Here is a 16044-nt window from a genome sequence, read left to right as displayed (position 1 = left end):
TGATCCAGTGGCTAAGACTCCACACTCCTAATGTAGGGGGCCCAGGTTCAAGTCCTGGTCAAGGAGTTAGATCTCACATGGCACAACTAAGAATTTGCATGCTGCAAGGACTGAAGATTCCACGTGCTGCAACTAAGACCCAGAACAGCCAAAGATAAATATTTAAATCTTTTTTAAAAATATGATTTAAGTTGGGCACAAAACCTGAATATATCTTTTTCTAAAGAGGATATGCAGATGGCCAGGAGGCACACAGTGTTCAACATCGCTAATCATCAGGAAAATGCAAATCAAAACCACAGTGAGATAACACTTCACATCTGTCACAATGGCTATCAGAAAAGAGAACACAAATGGCAAATGCTGGTGAGAATGTAGAGAAAATGAACCCCTCATATAATGATGGCAATGTAAATTCCTGTAGCCTAATATTATTGAAAACAGTATGGAGGTTTCTCAAAAAACTAAACACAGTACTATCACGTGTGCTGTGCTGTGCTTAGTTGCTCAGTCGTGTCCGACTCTTTGTGACCCCATGGACTGTAGCCTGCCAGGCTCCTCTGTCCATGGGGATTCTCCAGGCAAGAATACTGGAGTGGGTTGCCATGCCCTCCTCCAGGGGATCTTCCCAATCCAGGGATGAAACCAGGGTCTCCTGAATGGCAGGCTGATTCCTTATCAACTGAGCTACCAGGGAAGCCCTAGTACTATCATATGACTCAGCAATTCCACTCCTAAGTACATAACTGAAACAAAACAAAAACACAGATTTGAAAAGATACGTGCATCCAATGTTCACACCAGCACTATTTATAATGGTCAAGATATAGAAGCAACCTAAGTGTCCACCAACAGATGAATGCATATAGAGGACGTGATATACATATACAATGGAATGCTACTCAGTCATTAAGAAGAAGGAAAGTTTGCCATTTGCAACAACATACATGGACTTGGAGTGTATTATGCTTAGTAAAAGAAGTCAGACAGATAAAGACAAAGGCTGTTTGATATCACTTATATGTGGAATTTAAAAAATAAAACAAACTAATGAATATAACAAAAAAGAAACAGATTCAGAGATTCAGAGAAGAAACTACTGGTTACCCATGGGGAGAGGGAAAGGGGAGGGGCAATACAGTGGTAGGGAATTAAGAGGTACAAACTATTATGTATAAAATAAGCTATAAGGACACATTGGAATATACAGGGAATATAGCCAATATTTTATAACTATAAATTGAATATAACCTTTAAATATCATGAATCACTATACTGTACATTTGTAATATATAATACTGTACATCAACTATACGTCAATTTTTAGAAAGTAACAACTTTTCTTGGTAATGGCTTAGGAAAAATGTCACCCAGCAGTCTGCATGAAGGAGAGGACTGAAATATCTTCATCAGTATCAAGGGAACTTCCAGGGAATTTCCCTAAAAGCAGCTTGTGCTGAAAAGTGACTAAAAAGACAAAAATGAATCAAGTCTAAATGCTGAGAGTAAGAGTCTAGATGTAAAAAACAACTTGACAGTTCAAGAAGAATACAAAAGATTTGAAAAAGGGATTAAAATTTTTTCACAGATTTTATAGAGAGAAGTTAGAGCCTAGATGAAATTATGCAGCAAAAATATGTCCCAAACCCTATTAATCTGACTATGACTTTATTCTGCAGCAAAAATATGATGAATCAAGATCAGGGTTGGAGATTATATATATAGACAAGAGTTGAGAAGATTCTGGAATAACAAGTAAGCTAAGGTCAGGAAACTTTGTAACTCTTACGTTATTTTCACACACATTCATTGTCAAAAAATTATTTTTTCATTGATAATAAAGAAGGTAGTTTTTTAAATGACTGATCATGCGCAAATAGGCCAGGCAGGGTGAGAAGTCAGATGAAGTCATAAGGGGTTCATGAATTCTAAAGTAAGAGCAATCAAATTTGTAGCATCTCAGGTGAGGTATAAATAAGAGAAGTGGAAGGTAGTGAAAAGAAAAGTGAAAGTGTTAGTCACTCAGCCATATCTGACTCTTTGTGATCCCATAGACTGTAGCCTGTCAGGCTCCTCTGTCCATGGAATTCTCTAGGCAAAAACATTGGAGTGGGTTGCCATTCCCTTCTCCAGAGGACCTTCCTGACCTGGGGATAGAACCCAGGTCTCCCACATAGCAGGTAGATTCTTTACCATCTGAGCCATCGGGGAAGCCCAGAAGGTAGTGAGGATGTGGTCAAAGACAAGGGTTTAAGTTTCTAGATTACCAAAATTGACCAGTTCCAGAGGAGATGAGAAGCAGGACAGCGTGAAATGAAGTCAGTAGGCCTGTGTTCAAAACCTGGTTTTATGGCCAAAGAGCATATTAAGGGTATCTAAAACTATTTGTAAAGTAAAAAGATTGGGAAAAACACATCCCCATGTCTTTTGTAGCAATAAAATTAAATTTTATAACTAAACTTTTTCCCAACTACACTGGCATCTTAGAAATAATGGGGGAATTAAGAAGGAAAAAAACCCATTAAAAATACATTGTGCTTTGCATATCAAATCTTTTTTTTTTCATAAGACAACATATAAAATGCTGCAAGGCAGATGACTTCAGAAGAACCAGTGTACTTATATTTATCTAAAATACATCTGACTACTAATTACTGAAGGCAGATGAAATACCTATGGGTTTATCTGTTCCTAATTAAACGTATTTATCTTTCAAGCTGAAATGGCAATAGGTATACCAAACTCCAAAATCTTAAACATTTCTCTGCCAGATGGCTGATTTATATTTGGAAAGTTAACAATCTTTTCCAGGAAAACTGGAGTTCTTTTAAACATTTCATTGAGCATGTTGTTACTGAAACACTTGTTCAAATATGCTTCAAATACTTTACATATCAGTAATTAGAAAATGACGAGGGATTGTGAAACTGAGTAACATGGTTCAGTTCTTTTATTCCCTTTAGTAATTCTCTACTGGCTTACCACACGCATTCCTGGATGGTTTATCATTCAAAATTGTTTTTGTTTTATTCCTTAATTACTGAGTTTTCTGATGACAAAACTAAAATAAGCTATTGCTTGGGGAAAAAAAATAAAACATCAAACCTTAAACATCACAGGAATGTAAATTCATAAGCCTGCTATAATCCCATTCCCTATACCACTGTTTAGGTTTTAGTACATATTTACTAAAGAGTAAAGATTTTACTTTGTTCTAATTTTTTTCTAAATAATAGAACTTGATAGGATATCTTAGAAAACTAGAATTTAAAAACAGAGGGGAAAAGAAGAAAAGAATTAAAATAAGGTCAGCATCAGCTCCATATCAATTACCTCACTTTAGCTTCTTGGGAACCCTGATTTTGTTTTTCCCCCCAATTCAAAATGCCCACAATATCAATTTCCTGGCTTTGATAATAATTTGCTGTAGTTGTGTGAGATCTCTTTGGGGAATGTGGATGATGGATACACAGCTCCCCTATTACTATTTTTATAACTTCTTGTGAGTCTTTAAAGATTTTCAAAATTAAAAGCTACAATAAAAATGGAGGCACAGAGGTGGGGACAGCCATACTACTGGAGAATAGAAACTAAGCATAAGTAAATGAGATGGAAACAGCTACTTAGTGATTAATTATAATCAGTTCTTTTAGCATAGATTCATTCAGAAACATGTAGCTGTTGCATAAATGAGTAAGATGCATTTACTGCTTTATAGGAGGTTTAGTCTAGAAGGTCCCCATTTACTCAGCATTTACCATATAGGCTTTAGAAACAAAAGTAAGAAAAAAATTAAAGATACAATCCTTACCCTCAAAGGAAAAATAAAAAGCTTTCAATCACATTCTTAGGAACATGTATAGCTGAGCACAAACATACACATACTAAACTTGTTATAATCCAGGGACTGATATTTCAACTTGTGAAGTGCCTTCATGAAAAAGAAAAATAGTCTAATTTCCTACTTATTTATGAAATTTTAAACTATTAGTCAATATTTTATTGAATAATTATAGTAAATTATTGACTAGAATTAATTTGTAATGTTTCATAGCTTTTAATGTCAGACCACAGTGGATATCTTTTCCCTTTTTGACTAGTCTTAGTTTTATTGTATGATATAGTTTAGCACTTGAGTATATATTGTTCTCTGTTTTACCACAGTTACCTTTTCTCTCCATCTGTATTTTGAGCTCATTAAGAGCTGTTTTTCCTTCTACCTCCATGTTTCAAGGCACATAGTTGGTAATAAATAAATGCTAGTTGATTGGCACTTTGCCAACTGTGTGTTACTTCCATAAAAAATTAGCTACCTGTATTTATATGAGACAAATTGATTAAATTTTACATCACTAATAATTATGGCATTACTAAGTATAAAGTAGAAGACATTTTACTAGCTATTATATAACCCTAAAACATAAAAGACATATGAATTTAAAACAGAAAAGACATATGTTACAAATTGGCATTGCCTCCACAGAACTTAAGAAAGATGATCTTTGTTTGCTAACTTGAATTTTATAAGAAACGGTTTTCTAACATGAGATTAAATACAAAAAGGAAATAACTATTTGGAACTTACTATAGTCTGTCATTACTTCAGCATATTTAATACCTAATTTCAGCATATTTAAACACCTTGGTAGAAAACACATAATAAGGAGATTTAGGTCTGAAATATCCCTTCCTTGATTAAGAAATGAAAGAAAAGTACTACAATTACAGAAAACATAAACAACAGTGACCTATTCAAAGATAGGCTCCAAAAATATTAATGAATCAATTGATAATAGATAAAATATAGACCAGATCCAGTTTTAAAGCATAAGCTTTTATAACTTTTCTGTTATAAATCAGTGATTTTTCAATTTCCTATTCTATATTTAACAAAGTTAGAATTCAGAATCCATCCATACCATTAACAAAGTTACATGCACACATATACATATAATTACATATACATAAATTAAATATCCGAACTGATTTTTCTATGAAAAATTTTCTGTTTTAATGATAAATGTGCTCATATGTGTTTATATTTGAACTTTCAATAGATACAGTACTACTTTGAATTATGACAATAATATAATTTATAATGCTATTTTCCCCCATCCTCTTCCTACAGGAAAAGAACATGAAACCCAGAAGCTTAGCACGTGAATTTAGAATAGCTCTTCTGGCCCTGTAACATCTCAGCATTCTGATAAAACTAATGAACCCAGAAAATCCTGCCCTAAGGAGGAGGATTCAGGGAACTGTAAATCTTTCACAGCAGTGTTAGAATACTAAGGGCCAAATGTCTTGCCCAAAGGCATGTAGGTAAAGAGAGAACTGAAGTACTTTCTTTAGTCCCACCACACTCTTTCAATTCTAGGCCTCACTATGCTCAGTGGAGGAGGATTATAGTTTTGATTTGTTTGTACTCTTTATGAAAATTACACTCAGTACATTTATATAGAGCAAGATTCCATTAACTTCACACATGTTCTTCTGAAGCCTCAAAGGAATCTTTTGGAATTCTGTCCTCTGAGCTAATAATAATAAAATTAAAAATTCTTCATCAGATAGGGGAAAAAAATGAAAATGAACCAGAAGAAAGAGCAAGAATATGGATAAGCTAAATATATTTAGCAGTTGAAAAACATCTTTAAAGAAAACAGCAACATGTATGTAAATTCCCAAATTATTTTAAAGTAGTTTACTACCTTTTGAGTAAAGGCCAGTATGAGACCTGGCCTTAAAGATAAGAAGATACCTATGCCAGAAAATCTACAAGACTCATTTCCAAAAATTGTGAGTGGTGAAGATAGTCTTGAATGTAGAGGAAGAATGGGGATGGTTTGGGCTTTTTCAGCACTCTAGGGGAACATCTACTTAGTACTTGTATCCCAAGTCAGACATACTCAATTTATTGTAAACAGGAGTTCCAATACCTCTTTAGGGTGGAAAACTACGTTATCTAGTTTGAAATCTCCATGAATCAAGTTTTCTTCATTGTCATTATCTGGCAAGTTTTTCATTAGCCAGTCAGATAGCTGGTTCATGGCAGGGATGTCCTGATGAGCTGCAGCTTGATATTGCTTTGTCCAGGTTGATACCTAAAGATAAATAAATTTTAAAAATGACAGAGCTGAAAGTAGAACATAAGATTCAGCAATTTTTAAATTAAAACAAAATTCAATTATATCAAATTTGGGTTCAGTCTTAAATACTCAGGAATAATGCCTATGATACTTATCTTAGTCTACAACACTCACATAGGCCTAAAAACTTCAACACTTAAGTTTCTCTTCCATCTAGTTCCATTCTACTTCTAGACTTTTATCAGGGGGAAAAAAACACTGGCCTACGAATTAAGAGGTGGAAGAAACATCAACAACCTCAGATATGCAGATGATACCACTCTAATGGCAGAAATCAATGAGGAACTAAAGAGCCTCTTGATAAGGGTGAAGGAGGAGAGTGAAAGAGACAGCTTAAAACTAAATAAGGGGAAAATGTGGAAGTAGTGACAGATTTGTTCTTCTTGGGCTCTAAAATCACTGTGGATGGTGACTGCAGCCATGAAACCAGAAGACGATTGCTTCTTGGCAGGAAAACTATGACAAGCCTAAACAGTGTTTTGAAAAGCAGAGACATTACTCGGCCAACAAAGGTCTGTATAATCAAGGCTAGGTTCTTCCCAGTGGTCACGTATGGTTTTGAGAGCTGTACCGTAAAAAAAGGCAGAATGCCAAAGAATTGATGCCTTTGAATTGTGGTGCTGGAGAACACTCCTGAAAGTCCCTTGGACAGCAGGGAGATGAAACCAGTCAATCTTAAGAGAAATCAACCCTGAATACTTGTTGGAAGGACTGATGCTGAAGCTGAAGCTCTAGTACTTTGGTCATCTGGTGCGAACAGCCGACTCATTGGAAAAATCCCTGATGCTGGGAAACATTGAGGGCAGAAGGAGGAGAGGGTGTCAGAGAATGAGATGTCTGGATGGCATCATCAATGCAATGGATGTGAACTTGGGCAAACTTCAGGTGATGGTGAGGGACAGGTAAGCCTGGTGTGCTGCAGTCCATGGAGTCGCAAAGAGTCAGACACGACTCGTGACTGAACAACAATAGGAATCAAGAGATGTAGGTTCTAGCCTTTATATGGCAATTATTTTGTAGAAGGAAAAAAAAAAAAGAACTCATATACCTACATGTGAAAAAAAATAGGAAATTTCACAAGAAACAAGTAGTCTCTGAAAAATGTTATATGGGGATTAGAAAAAGACAGGAGATTTTTATTTCTCATTTTAATCTTTTTTTTTAATTACCCATAGAATCTTCTAAAGAATCTTTGAAATATATTACAGACATGAAAATACAAATTTTTTTCCTATTTTTCTTAGAATTGAATGCAACTAACTCAACCTATTCTCAAAGTCCTCCACCAATTGAAATAATATTTGCCTATTTATCTCTCTCTACTTTCTAAGGTATCTCTGTTCAATTTAGTACAGTAAAGACCTTCATCTTTGGAATCACAGAGAGCTGGGTTTAAATTACGTTTAGGCCACTTATTTGTACATTGCTTAATACCTGCAAGCCTCAGTTGCCTCATCTGCAAAATGAGGGTATTAATATCTATGTAATAAGGTTGTTACAAAGATTAAAAAACATTGGGTCTATAACTCATCTAGCATGGGACCTGATATATAGTGAGTATTCCTTCAACCTTAGTTCCTGTCTCTCTTCCTTCTGCCCCCTGAAAAAGACATATGTACAAAGGGAAACAGCCCCATACTTATCTGGTCTTGCTGTTCCTTTGATGTGAAATGCTCTTCATCTTTTCCCTATCACTCTAGATTTTAATCTTCCTTAAATATACAGTACAAGACATATCTTTCATAGGAGATTTCCCTAACTTGAGCAAGGGCATACTTGTATCTACCCTACGAATGCAACAGCTATCATGATAAGTAACAAACAATTTACTACCAGATTCAGTTCAGTCGCTCAGTCATGTCTGACTCTTTGTGACCCCATGAATCACAGCACACCAGGCCTCTCTGTCCATCACCAATTCCCGGAGTTCACTCAAACTGATGTCTATCGAGTCAGTGATGCCATCCAGCCATCTCATCCTCTGTGGACCCCTTCTACTCCTGACCCCAATTCCTCCGAGCATCAGAGTCTTTTCTGATGAGTCAACTCTTCACATGAGGTGGCCAAAGTACTGGAGTTTCAGCTTCAGCATCAGTCCATCCAAAGAACACCCAGGACTAATCTCCTTTAGGATGGACTGGTTGGATCTCCTTGCAGTCCAAGGGACTCTCAAGAGTCTTCTCCAACACCACAGTTCAAAAGCATCAATTCTTTGGCACTCAGCTTTCTTCACAGTCCAACTCTCACATCCTTACATGACCACTGGAAAAACCATAGCCTTGACTAGATGGACCTTTGATGGCAAAGTAATGTCTCTGCTTTTCAATACACTATCTAGGTTGGTCACAACTTTCCTCTCAAGGAGTAACTGTCTTTTAATTTCATGGCTGCAATCACCATCTCCAGTGATTTTGGAGCCCCCCAAAATAAAGTCTGACACTATTTCCACTCTTTCCCTATCTATTACCTATGAGGTAATGGGACCAGATGCCATGATCTTAGTTTTCTGAATGTTGAGCTTTAAGCCAACTTTTTCTCTCTCCTCTTTCACTGTCATCAAGAGGCTTTTTAGTTCCTCTTCACTTTCTGCCATAAGGGTGGTGTCATCTGCATATCTGAGGTTATTGATATTTCTCCTGGCAATCTTGATTCCAGCTTCTGCTTCTTCCAGCCCAGCGTTGCTCATGATATACTCTGCACATAAGTTAAATAAGCAGGGTGACAATATACAGCCTTGACGTACTCCTTTTCCTATTTGGAACCAGTCTGTTGTTCCATGTTCAGTTCTAACTCTTGCTTCCTGACCTGCATACAGGTTTCTCAAGAGGCAGGTCAGGTGGTCTGGTATTCCCACTCTTACAGAATTCTCCACAGTTTATTGCGATCCACACAGTCAAAGGTTTGGCATAGTCAATAAAGCAGAAATAGATGTTTTTCTGGAACTCTCTTGCTTTTTCGATGATCCAGCGGATGTTGGCAATTTGATCTCTGGTTCCTCTGCCTTTTCTAAAACCAGCTTGAATATCAGGAAGTTCATGTACTGTTCACGTACTGCTGAAGCCTGGCTTGGAGAATTTTGAGTATTACTTTACTAGTGTGTGAGATGAGTGCAACTGTGTGGTAGTTTGAGCATTCTTTGGCATTGCCATTCTTTGGGATTGGAATGAAAACTGACCTTTTCCAGTCCTGTAGCCACTGCTGAGTTTTCCCAATTTGCTGGCATATTGAGTGCAGCACTTTCACAGCATCATCTTTCAGGATTTGAAATAGATCAACTGGAATTCATGTCCACTAGCTTTGTTCATAGTGATGCTTTCTAAGGCCCACTTGACTTCACATTCCAGGATGTCTGGCTCTAGGTGAGTGATCACACCATCATGATTATCCGGGTCATGAAGATCTTTTTTGTACAGTTCTTCTGTGTATTCTTGCCATCTCTTCTTAATATCTTCTGCTTCTGTTAGGTCCATACCATTTCTGTCCTTTATCGAGCCCATCTTTGCATGAAATGTTCCCTTGGTTTCTCTAATTTTCTTGAAGAGATCTCTAGTCTTTCACATTCTGTTGTTTTCCTCTATTTCTTTGCATTGGTCACTGAGGAAGGCTTTCTTATCTCTTCTTGCTATCCTTTGGAATTCTGCATTCAGATGCTTATATCTTTCCTTTTCTCCTTTGCTTTTCACGTCTCTTCTTTTCACAGCTGTTTGTAAGGCCTCCCCAGATAGCCATTTTGCTTTTTTGCATTTCTTTTCCATGGGGATGGTCTTCCTCCCTGTCTCCTGTACAATGTCACGAACCTCAGTCCATAGTTCATCAGGCACTCTGTCTACCAGATCTAGGCCCTTAAATCTATTTCTCACTTCCACTGTATAATCTTAAGGGATTTGATTTTGGTCATACCTGAATGGTCTAATGGTTTTCCCCACTTTCTTCAATTTAAGTCTGAATTTGGCAATAAGGAGTTCATGATCTGAGCCACAGTCAGCTCCCAGTCTTGTTTCTGCTGACTGTATAGAGCTTCTCCATCTTTGACCACAAAGAATATAATCAATCTGATTTCTGTGTTGACCATCTGGTGATGTTCATGTGTAGAGTTTTCTCTTGTATTGTCGGAAGAGGGTATTTGTTATGACCAGTGCATTCTCTTTGCATAACTCTATTAGCCTTTGCCCTGCTTCATTCCATACTCCATGGCCAAATTTGCCTGTTACTCCAGGTGTTTCTTGACTTCCTACTTTTGCATTCCAGTCCCCTATAATGTAAAGGACATCTTTTTTGGCTGTTAGTTCTAAAAGGTCTTGTAGGTGTTCATTGAACCATTCAACTTCAGCTTCTTAAGTATTACTGGTTGGGGCATAGGGTTAGATTACCATGATATTGAATGGTTTGCCTTGAAAAAGAACAGAGATCATTCTGTTGTTTTTGAGATCGCATTCAAGTACTGCATTTCGGACTCTTTTGTTGACCATGATGGCTACTCCATTTCTTCTAAGGGATTCCTGCCCACAGTAGTAGATATAATGGTCATCTGAGTTAAATTCACCCATTTCAGTCCATTTTAGTTCCCTGATTCCTAGAATGTTGACGTTCACTCTTGCTATCTCCTGTTTCACCACTTCCAATTTGCCTTGATTCATGGACCTGACATTCAAGTTTCCTATGCAATATTGCTCTTTACAGCATCGGACCTTGCTTCTATCACCAGTCACATCCACACTGGGTATTGTTTTTGCTTTGGCTCCATCCCTTCATTCTTTCTGGAGTTATTTCTCCACTGATCTCCAGGGGCATATTGGATACCTCCCGACCCGGGGAGTTCTCCTTTCAGTAGCCTATCATTTTGCCTTTTCATACTGTTCATGGGGTTCTCAAGGCAAGAATACTGAAGTGGTTTGCCATTCTCTTCTCCAGTGGACCACATTCTGTCAGACCTTTCCAACATGACCCTTCCGTCTTGGGTGGCCCCACACGGCATGCCTTAGTTTCACTGAGTTAGACAAGGCTGTGGTGTGGGTGATCAGATTTACTAGTTTTCTGTGATCATGGTTTCAGTGTGTCTGCCCTCTGATGCCCTCTGGCAATACCTACAGTCTTACTTGGGTTTCTCTTACCTTGGACGAGGGGTATCTCCTCACGGCCACCCCTACTACCAGATTACATACTCTTTTATACCATTTTCAAGTTTCATGTAAATGAGTTTCATGTAGAGGTGTCTCAAAAATGTTAAGTTCCTTTAGGGGTAGAATTGATTTCTATTTTCTTGAAATTTAACACAGTACTTAGCACATATTAAACATACTTATATGCTTAATAAATACTTGTTTATTAAACACATGCTTAACAAATATTTTTTAAACTAATTTTAAAAACTAAAATTGTATAGAAAATGTATTGGTAAATTAAATGAAGAGATAGAAATAGCTTTAAATTTGCATTTATATATGCTGTCCATTATAGAAGCTTTTGCTGATCTAAAAATTATAAAATTATTTTATGTTTAAAATAAGTCAATCTGAAGGTTCAAAGTTCTAGCCAGATTTCAGAAAAGTATAAAATAATACATTTTTATTTTAATTAAAAATGTATATTTTGTTTCCAAGAACTTGAGAAAAGAAACTCTTTGTGTGGATGCCTTACCTGTCTTTTGCAATACCCAACACCTCTACCATATCCTTCCAGCTGCAATGACTGTATATTCAAGGAATGTAACTGAGCCAAGGTTTGTATCATGGACACATATATGGCTGAACGTTCTGCTGGGCTAACTCCAGGAATTGTCCAATCACAAAAGATTCGACCCTATGGAAGCAATTACAACAGATAATTTAAAACAAAATAAATCTTTTCATACCAATTATTTGCTGTGTCATCATACTCTGTTTCCTGAAAAAAAGATTAGGTACAGTTTTACAACCAAAACCAATTCTTTGTAGAATGTGCCAGGGCTTCCCTGGTGGCTCAGATGGTAAAGAATCTGCCTGCAGTGCAGGAGACCCATGTATGATCCCTGAGTCAGGAAGATCCCCTGGAGAAGGAAATGGCAATTCACTCCAGTACTCTTGTCTGGAGAATCCCATGCACAGAGGAGGCTGGTCGGCTACAATACATGAAGTTGCAAAGAGTCGGACACAACTGAGCAACTAACACATATATGCCACAGGGGAAATGCAAGGATGCACCAAGATTAACTTAAAGGACAAAAACTACTCTCAAGTAACATTTTACCAAATAAAAAATCTTAAAACAATTTGGATTTATTGTTATTAATGGACTGGTTTTTTATTTGGAGTAGTTTCTTTCCCTCTACTATCTGGACAGTTTAGTTATTGCCATTACATATCTCTTTACTGACACCTAGAGGAAGAATAGGCCAATATGCTGTAATTAGTAAATATGTTCCTAGTTTATCTCACTCAAATTGTGTTCTCAAAATAAAATGAAAGTTTAATACAAGACAGGGAATACAGCCAGTATTTTAAAATAACTCTAAGTAGAATATAACCTTTAAAAATTGTGAATCACTATATAATACATCTTTAACATACAATATTGTACATTAACTATATCTCAATAAAAAATAATTTTAAAAGGAAAACAAAAATAAAAACTTCCATAAAGAACCAATCCTGCTGATACCTTGGTTTCAAACTTCTAGCCTCTGGAAATGAGAGGATACATTTCTGTTTCTTTAATAAAAAGAAAAAAAGTTTAAGCCCTTGCAAAGCAAACTACCTAAAATGCTGACTGATAAACTACCATTTATTAACATGTAACTTCACAACTAAAAATAAAAGCAACAAAGTACAATTAAGTTTAATTTACCTGTACATGTTCCATCACATAAAATTCTGTTCCAATGACAGACGAATCGCTGCAGTACAATAAAGGTTTGGGAACGGGGAATCCAATTGAAAACAAGGCCTTCTGGACTTTAAATTCTCTGTCAATCTAAATAAGATGATAGATAATTAAAAATCAGAAATACAGAAATTTAATAATTACTTGTGAGCTAACATTAAGCTAGAAATTAATTTTAAAACAGTATCAACAAATATAACAAACAATATAACCCAGAGGATAATAATTTCCTTAGTATTGTCCATAAAAGTAGTCTTAGTGCAATCATTACAATTATAAATTAGGCTGGCACTTGCCAAAGAGTCAGACAGAACTTAGCAACTAAAACAAAAACAACAAAAATTGCTATTAGGCTAAAAGGACAGGCTTATGCATGGGGCTTAATCTGACTGATAATATGAAGGTGACAGTTTCTGACCATAATATTTTGCAGGTATCATTAAAAAAAAAAAAAACAACCTTTTTTTCTTATCAGTCCCTGCTTGCTGACTCACTCTTGCTCTTGCTCCTCACTACCAATCCCTCTCCAGTCTACCATGGGGTTCAGGCAGGTCTCTATTTCAACGCTCTGGGCAGTCAACTACAGGGTACTGGTGGAAGCCTGTGGGTGCTGGTAGAAAGGAAATGTACCCACTCCGTCTGGAGATCAATGGAGGTACTTGTTTTCAGGGCAGTGGTGTGGGGATTCTTCCTGGTACCCAGGGCTGCCATGGAGCTCAAGATAACTACTGGGTAAGAAGACAATGAGAAGCAACTTGGTACTGACACAGAAGCTCAGCTAAGATAGAAGAAGAAAAGGCCTTCTTCAACCAGGACAGATATACATGTTTATCACTCAGAACCCAGGGACACAGCTTATAGCAGAACACTGATGCCAACTAATCTGCCTGTAAAGTCCTGTTCCCCAGACTCAGGCAGTAGTGGCTGATCACTTCTAAGGAGAAGAAACCATGCCGTTCACTTTGATCAGAGGGATAAAGCAGCCACTGCTGCAATAACTAGAGCAGGGAAATGACTAAACCCATAACCAAGGTGAGAGCAGTCAGAGATGCCAGTAGCTATAGAAAGAAGCTTTCTGGTGCTGTGAAATAGGGGAGGCTTGGGGTGGTGGAGGCTGGTCATAAAGTAGATGTCAGTGTGGGAACACTGCTTTTTTCCAAAATGAAAGGAGTTGTAACAAAAGTACTTTAGATCTCTGAGCTGAAAGCATTATGTTATGTTCTGATGTCTTCTAGATATTGAGGGTGTTATCAACGAGAGAGACAAATCCAGCTGTTTACTGGGGCATAAATCTCTCCCTGCAGATGGGGATTCTCTTTCACCCATGCCTTGTTGAGGCTTAATAAAAGTTACTGAACTTTTTTGATCTTAAGCATGCAGGTTACTTCATTTTCTGAGAATATCATAGTCGGAATCTGCATTTTCCATTACTGTGATATTAAACCCACCTTTCAGTGGCCCATCTCCAGTCAGTTGGGGTTGGTTGGGAAGCATGTATAATCTGTTATACATGATTATAATAATATCCAAAATATGCATCATGATTTTAATGTTCTTTTCTCTAAAAATCCATAGATAATATGTTTTCTGAAAAGAATCAGTTTTTAACAAAAAACTTTTATAATTCTCACTAATATTTACAGCATATTATGATTATTCAAATCTTTATTTTTATCACCAAAAGATCAGAGGATTATTACACCAAATATATTAAAGTATTCAGTGAGTAGATATTATTATAAGATATAATAATGTGCCTTTTAAAACATAATTTATCAAAGTACAAAACATCTCTAAATGAGCAGTTCTGAAAATATTCACCAGGTGACTGTATTTCTAGCTGACTATATACATAGGAATCAAATCCACAAGAGGACTGGATAGTGGTCAAGATTACCAGCTTAAACACAGCCTTAGATTTCAAACTCATATCCGTGATAAAAACAAAAAGGGGGTGGGAATACAGTTCAAGTGAAATTTTCATCTAAGAAATAAAATGTATTCTCTATACTTAACAATTGTGAGAGTATTTTTAAAAGCAATTTAAATTGTTTTGTGAATATAAAATGCATTTATTAGTCAACAAGGAATTTAACATTGCATTTGTATACCATACCTTATGTGCTTTAGGAAGAAGTAAACCAGGTGGTTTTTTTCTGAGTACATATGCTTGAGAGCCTTTCTGGAGATGAAAGGTTGGATTGGACTGTCCTGATCTAGATAAGAATAGAGAAAAGGTCAACAACAAAGACATATTTTTCTGAAATTTCAGAAGAAAACACAAAATGAAAATAAACCCACTTCAATGCTAGAAAGCCAAGAGGGGTGCTACCAGCTGCTGAGAACATTCACTTTTGGATTATATATAGCAGACAGTAACACAGTGGCAGCTGGAAAATCTATAATCTATACAGGTAGAAGAGAAGATCTTACTTCCTGCCTGCAAATCATGAGTTTTATCAGAAGTATTCCTAGAAAAACGTCTAGATCTAAGAAAAGAAAGCCTGGGAGAAGAGATTGTAGGGGATCTGTCAGAAAATTAATTAAAGGATGCTGGAACAGCTGTTCCCTCATCTGCGATTGGAGAGAGAACTCCGAGTACAGCTCTCTGAAATGGGAATTCTGATAAGCAAAGTCTCAGAGTGGATATTTGGGCCAGGAGGTGCAATAGTGCCCCAGGTGACTCACAGACACCAGGGCACTGACTTTCCCTGCTCTGTGGACAGAAATTCTCACACGGGCTAAGAAAATACACTCCAGCTGCCAAAATTATTTAATCTATACCTTCATTTACCCAACTTTTAAAGAATTCAATAGCATGAAAGAGAGGCCTTGAACCAAAAAAGCAGAATTAATCCCTGAGGTAATAGGTAATAAGAGAAAGTTAAAAAACATTTTTCTCTGAAGTTTAACCCTAGGCTTTCAGCCTCCATCTGCAAAGAACAAAAGCAGATTGAACGCAGCAGCACCTCCAGTGTCTATATCTTACGCAGATAAGCAGGACCCATCCTCTCCAGCAATCATACTAAAAAGCACCATC

The 16044-nt window shown here is 36.8% G+C and overlaps 1 protein-coding gene across 1 annotated transcript in view; it reads right to left on the bottom strand.

Annotated features, from left to right (window-relative positions):
- Window positions 1-16044, bottom strand: part of ACAD11 (acyl-CoA dehydrogenase family member 11) — a 119473-nt gene that overhangs the window by 85380 nt on the left and 18049 nt on the right. Inside the window, exons 2-5 of the mRNA XM_027545974.1 lie at window positions 15121-15220; window positions 12969-13094; window positions 11784-11945; window positions 5937-6101 (exon numbers count right to left, since the gene is read on the bottom strand). Coding sequence (XP_027401775.1) covers window positions 5937-6101; window positions 11784-11945; window positions 12969-13094; window positions 15121-15220 — 553 coding nt within the window. The remainder of the gene's footprint in view (window positions 1-5936; window positions 6102-11783; window positions 11946-12968; window positions 13095-15120; window positions 15221-16044) is intronic.

Source organism: Bos indicus x Bos taurus, chromosome 1, assembly GCF_003369695.1.
Source record: "Bos indicus x Bos taurus breed Angus x Brahman F1 hybrid chromosome 1, Bos_hybrid_MaternalHap_v2.0, whole genome shotgun sequence".
NCBI lineage: Eukaryota > Metazoa > Chordata > Mammalia > Artiodactyla > Bovidae > Bos > Bos indicus x Bos taurus.
Note: the sequence above shows the minus strand (reverse complement) of the source record. Positions and strands in the feature narration are given on the sequence as shown.